This window comes from Nanorana parkeri, unplaced genomic scaffold (assembly GCF_000935625.1).
Source record: "Nanorana parkeri isolate BGI_ZX_2015 unplaced genomic scaffold, ASM93562v1 scaffold1451, whole genome shotgun sequence".
In the NCBI taxonomy this organism is placed as follows: Eukaryota; Metazoa; Chordata; class Amphibia; order Anura; family Dicroglossidae; genus Nanorana; species Nanorana parkeri.
Genome location: NW_017307719.1, coordinates 54,773 through 64,525, shown reverse-complemented (window position 1 = coordinate 64,525; position 9,753 = coordinate 54,773). Strand labels below are relative to the sequence as shown.

At 43.1% G+C, this 9,753-nt stretch overlaps 1 protein-coding gene across 1 annotated transcript in view; it reads right to left on the bottom strand.

Moving 5' to 3' along the window:
• The window catches only part of LOC108798331 (multidrug resistance-associated protein 1-like), a 112,632-nt gene that overhangs the window by 48,220 nt on the left and 54,659 nt on the right, over positions 1 to 9,753 (bottom strand). Inside the window, exons 13-14 of the mRNA XM_018570070.1 lie at positions 5,226 to 5,425; positions 4,522 to 4,648 (exon numbers count right to left, since the gene is read on the bottom strand). Coding sequence (XP_018425572.1) covers positions 4,522 to 4,648; positions 5,226 to 5,425 — 327 coding nt within the window. The remainder of the gene's footprint in view (positions 1 to 4,521; positions 4,649 to 5,225; positions 5,426 to 9,753) is intronic.

Here is a 9,753-nt window from a genome sequence, read left to right as displayed (position 1 = left end):
TTGGATTTTGATGGGGCGACTATCCAACTTTTCCCGGACCTCTCCAGACGTACCCTTCTCATGCGGCGTCTGCTGAAGCCGCTACTAGACGTGGTGAGACGCTCAGGAGCCACCTATAGGTGGGGCTTCCCGTTTCACCTGCTGGTTAAGAAACAGGATCTGACGTTCACACTAAAGACCCCTGCGGATCTACCTGCCATGTTTGCCTTTCTGGACACTGAGCGGATCGCAATACCGGACTGGCTTAACCCATCTTTGGAGCCGACGGGCCCCCGGTCACGTAACAGAGATGGTCCCTCCCGGATTGCTGCCCCTAACCGTCCTCACCTCTCTCGTGGAACACCTGACGGTCCTCGGAACGTGACTCGCAGACCTGGACCCCCCACGGGACCCCAGACTGTGCGTGAGGACCGACCCTTCCTGCCACAGTAACGTTCCTGTACCGGATAACTACTTAGGCATCTACCCCCTGCGGACGAACTATACCCTGTTGCACCTCATCTACGTTCTTCTGCTTTGCTCTGTTTAGGGTTTGCAGGATGCAGCCGTTGAACTGAACGCAGTGGACTACCCCAAGATCCCACACCACCGAAGAGTCCTCCGGATGATGCCCGGCCTGGTCCCTCCGGTAACGGGGCCCCCCCATCCCTCCCCCCCGCTTAGTGGGGGGGGGCGGAATGGGAGGATACCCACCTCACGAATCCTTTACATTAATGTGTTGATGTGTGCTTCCTGTCCGCAGGAGTCCACTACATTGTCTCTTTGACCCCCCCATTTTTGGGCCCCCTACCGTTAGAATCTAGAGGGGGTTTCCAGAGAAGATCTCCCCCCCTGTACGGCCCGTTAGGCTGTGTATACTTACTAGTCCGTCATGGGGAGTAATAGTAATATAATCCTAGAGCCAGAGGGTATATGTCACTATTTCGGAATAATGTGTACACTGTTAGGATCCTCATTGTACGATCTCGCACCTTACCAGATGTTCATTTGATGCCTTTAACTTAGATGTTATGTTATGGAAGATTTTTGATGCTGTTACATGTTATGTTATTCTGTTGTATCAAAAGTCGTTGCCCGGAGCTCCCCTATAGCTCCGTGACCTTTGCCTTAAGCCTATTCCCCCACTTAGGCCGAACGCACCGAGGGTACCCTCCTGGTGCGGTTCGTATTGAGGAATTGTCCTCCCTTAGCTTTTAGTTTTCGCCCCCCCCTTTTCTGCCCTACCCCCCCCTTCTTCCTCTCTCCCCTCTCCTACTCCCGCTCCCGACACTCTTGCCTCCACTCCCCCCCACCACAGTGACATCCCTTAATGTCAGGGGTTTGAACACTCCCGAAAAGAGATCCATGATCCTGCAGGAGTTTAGGAGACTTAAGAGTGTAATCTGCTTTGTCCAGGAAACTCACTTTCGATCAGACCAGGTCCCCAAATTTCACAACTTTTATTACCCTCATGCATACCACTGCTCCACGCCAGATTCTAAGACTAAGGGTGTGAGCATTCTGCTCCATCGTAACTCCGACTGGAAGCTTGTGGACACATGGGCGTGCCCGGAGGGGCGGGCCCTTTTTGTCAAGGGGACCCTGGGCGGTCAACCTTGCACCTTTGCCAATCTATATCTCCCCAATACCCGCCAGATCTCCTACTTGGAACAGGTACTGGAACGTCTCTCACTCTTTGCAGACGGGGTGTGGGTAGTAGGAGGGGACTTTAACTTTGTACTAGAACCATTGATAGACTCCTCTAAGTCCGCCTCCAGCATGTCCTACCCCGCACTTAAACGGGTTCGTAAATGCCTGCGAATGCACCAGCTGACAGATGCTTGGCGTCTGCTTCATCCTACTGACAGGGATTACACGTTTTTCTCTAACCCACACCAGTCCTACTCCAGAATCGACTGGTTCCTAGTCATACACACTGACCTCCCACGTTTACAAACCGCTACTATTGGCTCTATCTCCCTCTCTGACCATGCAGCGATTTCACTGGACATAGACTTATCCCAGTCGCCACCTCCCCCCTGGACATGGCGCCTAAATGAATCACTCTTGCAAAATGACTATATCCTAATCGGTACGCTCTGAACTACAATCCTATTTTTCCACCAATGCCACCCCAGATTGTACCCCCATGATTTTGTGGGAGGCACACAAAGCTTACATTAGGGGAATTCTTATCAAACACGGATCCCGTGTTAAACGTGCTCGTCAGGCCCAGATTACTGATATACTGGCCAAAATCCACGCTCTAGAGACTCTCCATAAACGCACCCTGGCAGCCGGAGCCTTGGGGGAACTGACGGCCCTGAGGGTCCGCCTACAGTCCCTTTACTTGTTTAAAGCAAAAAATGCGCTCACTAGATGTAGAAATACTTTCTATGAATACGGAGACAAATGTGGGAAAATTCTGGCTCGGGCTTTGCGAGCTCAACGAGAACGTTCCTTTATCTCCGAGATTTTGACTCGCAATAGTGCAAAGGTTTCCCAGACCGGAGACATAGCAGAGGCGTTTCGGCTCTATTATGAATCCCTCTACAACCTTAGGGGTGATTCTGGGGCCCAAAGAACCCGACCTTCTATAGAGACCATTCACGAATACCTACTATCCTACATGTATTCCCTATTGAATTCCCCCATTGCAGAGGACATCCCAGCTTACATCCGCAAGTGGGAACGGGATCTGGGGATCAGTTTTACACTTGCTCAAATAGCGAGACTTCATTACTTCACCTTTAAATCCTCCATTCACACGAAAGTCCAGTAATCCGGATTTAAACTACTAACTAGGTGGTACAGGACCCCACAACTCCTTCACTCGATGTACCCTTCGGTACCTGACAGGTGTTGGCGCTGTCAAGAAGCTCCAAGAGATCTACTTCATATCTTCTGGACTTGCCCCAGAGTGACCCCATTTTGGTCCACAGTTAAGTTACTTCTAGGCAAATTTACCGATCTCACACTGTTTTTCACCGATCTTACCTGTATTACCAGTATTACATATATCTGTCCTTCTCTTTTGTTTGGAAAAGACGGAAAACTTTTGAAAACTTTGAAATAAAGAATTTATAAAAAAAAGAAAAGGTTTAGAAAGGGCATCTGAGGTAAATACTTGTGCAAATGGGTTTGAATATAATGCTAATATGGCTGATATTATCCAGCCGGAGAGACTAAATTTGAAAAGAACATGTTTAAAGTAACCCCAGTGCACTCCATCAAATGCCTTCTCTGCATCCAAAGTAAGGCATAGATAAGGCATCTTAGAACATTCAGCAAAGTGAATCACATTGAGAACTATATGGGTAGCATCTGGAGCCCATCTACCTTTAATAAACCCTAATTGATCCGAATAGATCAATGAAGGAAGAACATCTATTAGACGATATGCTAGAATCTTTGCACAGTTTCAAATCTGTGTTGAGCAAATAAATTGGGCGAAAATTTTGAGGGCTAGTTGGATCCTTCCCTGGCTTCGGTAAAGTGATAATTGTCGCTGCAAGCATTTCAGGTGGAAAAGAGGCAGAGGTCGAAGCCACTTCAAAACACCCTAGCTAGATATGGGAGTAAATTAGATTTTAATACTGTTTGTCCTAACATAGGGTTAAAGACCCAGTAGCATTGTATGTTAATGAGAGGAAACTCAGTGTGTCCCTAGTCAATCTACTAGGACAGAATTCCTTTCAAACTGTTCAGAGTAGTTTATAGTCTGCACAAAAGTCTCCTCCAAACAAACAACTAAAGGGTAAGACATTTTTTTAATTATTTTTTTGGCATGCTGTGAGAATGGGAGCACATAGCAATCATATAGTGTGATTTCTTTAATTAGACTAGAAAAGTAAAAATACACATTAAACTTCTGAGTACCTAGCCTGAAGCAACATCAAATTTGAGCAATGCTTTGCCATAATGGGATCGCAAACATAATCAATGTATTGTTTGGTCCCTTAAATATTAAAAATGTATTGTACAAGGTAATGATCGAGGTCCTAGAACAGTAGGTAATAAAAAAATAAATTAAATGGAACACCAAGACTTAGTGCAATAAAAAGACATGGGGAAAGTTTATGAAAACTGAAGCAGACACAATCTGGAGCAGTTGCCCATAGTAATCAATCAGCTTCTCTCTTCAGTTTGTTCAGTTAAAAATTGAAAATGAAAGATAGATATTGATTGGTTGCCTAGGGTAACTGCTCCAGACTTTGTATGCTCCTGTTTTGATTAATTAACCTCACAGTATACATGTTTACATATAGTTGCTTATTGTTAATCTGACCTTACATACACACTTTTTATCTGTATTGCCTACTATAAATAAGTGGTATATTTTTAAAGCACCTTTATACTAATTGCAATAACCATTGCAAACATTATTGTTTGTATATGGTGGACAACACACAGGGTAGTTTATTTTTGACGGCCTTATCTTGCTTTGGTCCAATTATTTTGAATAAAAATTAATAATTCTCACTTTAAGGGTATCATTTAGTTAATAAAATTAATAGAAAGAAATTGATCAGGACAACTTACCTGTAATGCATAGGAGACAGAAAGCCCAACTAACCCAGGACTAAGAGTATACCTGGAAATTACTGCAAACAGGGAGGCAAATAAGACAATACAGTTTCCAACAAATTCCAGCCTGATGGCTAACCACCTATAAAAAGATATTACACCGTTTTAAAAATTGTCAGTTCATTACATTTACACAATAAAACATGGTGCATAGTAATTTAAAAGTAAGCACTAAGAACTGGTACATTTAGTTAGGACTCAACTCTACTCTGGCCTCAGAAACAGAGCATCAACATGTTCCTACAGCTGAAACTGTGTTAGGCCTTCATGCTCCATACAGGTTTTGAAACTCTTTGTTGGTATAATACTAATCACCTGTATTATTTGTAAACTTGAAAAAAAGCCCCAATAACAATTTGGCATTTATAGACATTTCAGTATAGCAAAACCGAGCATTTTTTATAAAAACAATCCAGTAATAACCAAACATTTTAATTCAGGAAAACCTGGAGACCTCATAAAGAAAGTAAAAAACATGTTGACATTAATGTATTTGGACATTTTACTACAGAACAAACGGTTTTACACTGGCCAATAAACTTGACAGACAGCCAAATTTTCCCCAAAGTGGCCACAAAATATATAACTTGAATGGACAGTGAATAAGGCAGTGTGGCAGGAACAGCCACATGTGTCGGCAAAACATTTTAATAATGTACCTGTTGGAGACTATGCTGGGGTAATAAGCTCTCTGATTTTCATCCACTCTGAAGTCACTGATTTGGATGAATTGCTTCTGCTCTCCAAATGCTCGGATGACACTTGCTCCTAGTAGTGTCTCATTAAAGTGTGAATACACAGGGGATCTACTGACTGACTCCAAACGTTTCAGCTGTCGTGAAGTTGCCACGTAAAATCTCTAAGAAAATAGAGAAGTCTGTAAAAGTAGTTTGTAGCAAAAAAATAATGATTTTCTCATCTTTATGCATTTAGTGATGTGGAGAACATGTGAATGACCAACTGTATTATTCAATATTAATAGTTCTCTTTTTTAAGTTGGCACCTAAATGTCTGACAAAACATGGATGTTATTTTGTTATTTGTAACAAAGTATATTGATTCTTTTTAAAACACATTCTAAGTACGTTTTGGCCAAGATAAATACATTTCTAACAGAAAAATGCTAGATCTGACAGGTTGCATCCAGCCGGGCTCCTTCCCCCCTCTCTCTCTCTCCCTGCCCTGTGTGACACTGACATAATAAAAAGATCGTGGATCGCTGATGACAGAGGGGAAGGAGCCCTCTCTCTCTCTTCAGCATTTACTACAAATGGGAAAGTCCATAAATGGTGTCACTGGGGATCCCTGCAGACTAGCAAGCATCTGATCTGCATGGATCTCCAGTGACATAATTTACCATATATGGACGTTCCCATTTGTAGTAAATGCTGAAGAGAGAGAGAGAGGGCTCCTTCCCCTCTGTCATCAGCGATCCACAATCTTTTTATTATGTCAGTATCACACAGGGCAGGGAGAGAGAGAGAGGGGGGAAGGAGCTGGCACACGGGGACGTGCAGGTAAGGAGAGAGCTGTTGCGCATGTCCATATATTCGTGGACGCGCAGCAGCTCTCAAGAATCACTGTCAGTCACAGTGAGGAAGATCAGTGGGGAGGATCCCGTCAGACACGTCGGGATGTCTCCTCATTGCGGCGCTTAGCCCCGCCCACCACCTTAAATAAGGGTTTACAGGCTTACTGTGCATTTTGGCTAACTAGAGTAAATTACATAATTTACTTATTTAGCCTAAGGAATGCATTAATCAAGAAAAGATAGAACCCCATAGTTCTCCTTTAATAAAGTTCTTCAGCATCATAATTCTGGCCTGGATCTCAGCTATGTGGGTCACTAGAAGAGGGTGGGTAATGCTAATGGGGCAGCTGTCTACCAAAATCCCCTAGACAAGCTATGGCTGAACTGGGTATTCCAGTGGCTCCTTATAGGGTAAATGTTACAGAAGGAATACATAAAAGCAATAATTGTAGTTATTTTCTATAGACCCGGAATTCAGCTTTAGGTCTTATGGTTTCCAAATGTTAGCTATTAAATTTTTAAAGCTAATGCTGAGCGTTTTCTCTGTTTTCTTAAAGGATATTTGTGCTGGAAAAAAATATACCAAACAATATCAAATATGCATCACAAAAATAAAAACAGAATCTAAACATATACTTTGAATTTAATTAAATTGACACTAAACTCATGAGTTAAAATCTTAAAAATGCATTCAAAAGTACCTTAACTATTAACAATAATGTATCTTATTTTGCATCACATAAAGTAGCCATCACGACTATCATGGACTTGGAGCAGTGGCTACTTTACAATACACACACACACACACACACACACGTGGCCACCCTCCAGAAAGAAGGACAGTGTCAGCACAAATTCAGAGATAACTGAAGGCTCTACAGCTGAGTGATATACAAATAATGTACATTTTTTGTTAATAGTTAAGGTACTTGAATGCATTTTTAAGATTTAACTCCTGAGTTTAGTGTGACTTTAATGGTGCTATATGGACATACATTGGCTCCTTTAATAAAATATTTTTTTAAAAAGCAAGCAGCATCTTCAGTTTCTATTGCCTCTGGAGTAGCTTCTTTCATTCTGTAAAGGTGCCAAGTGCTTTATGGCCATTACAATTCTTCATGAGGTCACCTTGCAGAACATTTTCTAATACCATTAGCAGCAAACAAGGGATTTCTATGATGAAACCTTTGAACATCCCAGGAGCTAAAGCTCTGCTACAAATAAGATTTATTATTTACTACTCTAATAGAGGGTTTCCTCTTTCATGTCCCATAGCATTTGATATGAAAGTATATTTAAACCGAAGAACAAGAATGTAATATATTGCAGCATACCAGTCTTTAGATGTGGTTTTTGCATTTATTTAGTTTTTTCAGGCTTAGTATATTTTCTCAAAGCACAGAAAAATATCTGTTAATTCTGCTAGAAATCTTAGGTCCTTGTTACTTCCTGTGTACGGAATTGAAATCTCAAGCAATTTGATAGAAGGGGATGTTTGTAGTCAGGAGTGAGCGACCGAATCAGGAGCGAGCAGGCTAGGGTGACAAAACTGCTCTTTCAAATATAAAGTATGGAAGTGCATTACTGGCAAGATCACCAGATGAAAATAAGAAAGGAAAACACATGAAAACTGATACAACCACCACATCCAAGTCGGGCTAAGCTGCAATATTATAGGATGTTTTGTACTGTAAAATCCACTTCTCTGTGCTCATTGGAGGACACAGCTCTGCTTTAGATCATCACACACTGGGTTTAGTGCCACCTTCAGGTGTAGGATGCTAGTTACAAATAAAAAACAAAAAACAACCCAGGGATGGCACCTTCTGGTGTCCAAATCTCACACCCCCCCACAAGCACACTGTGCAACAAGCTCAGTTAAACGACATAGCACTACAAAAAACAAAATATTTGAAGATGTGGGCAGCAGCAAAGCCAGAAAGATGGGTTCTCCTAACACAGATTTACTTTAGATCATCACCTGCTGGGATTTCCCAAAGCAGTGCCAAAACAGGGTGGGCAAACATAAAACAGAAAGCCAAACTGTCTGAACAGAAAACAATACAAGACATCCAGACTGATGTCTTCAAAACAGTTATCAGAAGATGCTGCCACATCCACCTTTCAAAACATGGTAACTGTATGAACAGACGCCAAAGTGGACACCTTACAAATAAGAAATTGATGCTTGATGACAAAAAAAAGCCCAGGATGCACTTACTGATCTTGTAGAGTGTGCTGTAACGAGAACTAGTGGTTCTTGGTGCTTGATAGCATACGCCTGGACAAGAGTTCACCTAATGCAGTGTGAAACAGTAGCAGTTGACGCTGCAAGGCACTTATGTGAGCCATATGCAAACATGAACAGCGAATCTGACCTACGAAACATGGATGTGGCATTCAAATATACCCTAATCACCCTGACTACATTCAAAGAATGTAAGACAACTTCCTTAGAGTAGATTGGCTTGGGACAAAAGTAAGAGTAGAGTAGAGTAGATTGGCAGGAGCACAATGTCTTCGTTCATGTGAAAAGTAAATTCTGTGAAAAGTAGTCTCTTGGGTGCAGGACGACCTTATCCTTATGAAAAAAAATGGAGGCTTGTAAGACAATGCCACCAGTTACGAGACTCTACAAGCCAAAGTAATGGCTACTGTGGACAACAGTTTCTGATGGAGTGTTAGCAGAGGGGTCCCCCTAATATTCTGAACAATACCATGTTATAGTTCCACAGTGGTCTGACCAGAGGGGTGATGTAACACCCTGAATATAGTTGAAGACAAGCGGCAGCGATGACAGAGGTAGTTTAAATAAGTTATTTAATGCTGACATCTAACCCTTAACTGTACTTAAGGCCAACTGCTACCCCACACTGGAGAAAAGCCAAAAGATGGGCAATATGAAAAAAAAAGTCATAACATGGCACCTGGCTTCCTGATTGGCTGGGAAGCCGGCTCCATGCTACCCTGTCACCAGGTGATGAGGAAGCATGGAGCCTGCTTTTTGGCCAATCAGGAAGCTGGGGGGCTGGGAAATGACTAGCCGCCCGGCTTCCTGATTGGCTAGCTTCCCGACCAATCAGGAAGCTGGGCAGCAGGTCATTACACACCACCTGGCTTCTTGATTGGCCGGGAAGCCGGCTCCATGATCCCTCATCACCAAGTGAGCATGGAGCCGGCTTCCCGGCCAATCAGAAAGCCGGGGGTGAGTCATTACATGCCCCCCGGCTTCCTGATTGGCTGGGAAGCCAGCTCCATGGTGACGAGGGAGCATGGAGTTGGCTTCCCAGCCATTAAGGAAGCTGGGCAGTGTGTATTGGCTTGCCTCCCGGTGAGTACTCGCCCAAATACTCGGTATAGGCACTAATACTAGTATTGGTGCATCCTCAGTATTTATATAGCGCTGACAATTTATCTAGCGCTTTACATAGTGCACGTTCAGTCCCAGCCCTCAAGAAGCCTTTAATCTAAGGTTCCTATCTCACATGCATACAGGGTCAATTTAGACAGGAGCCAATTAACCTTCCAGCATTGGGAGGAAACTGGAGTACCCGGAGGAAACCAATGCAAGCACAGGGAGAACATGCAAACTCCTTGCAGATAAGTGTCCATGACCGGGATTTGAACCGGGGACCCTCAGTGTTGCAAGGCAGAGC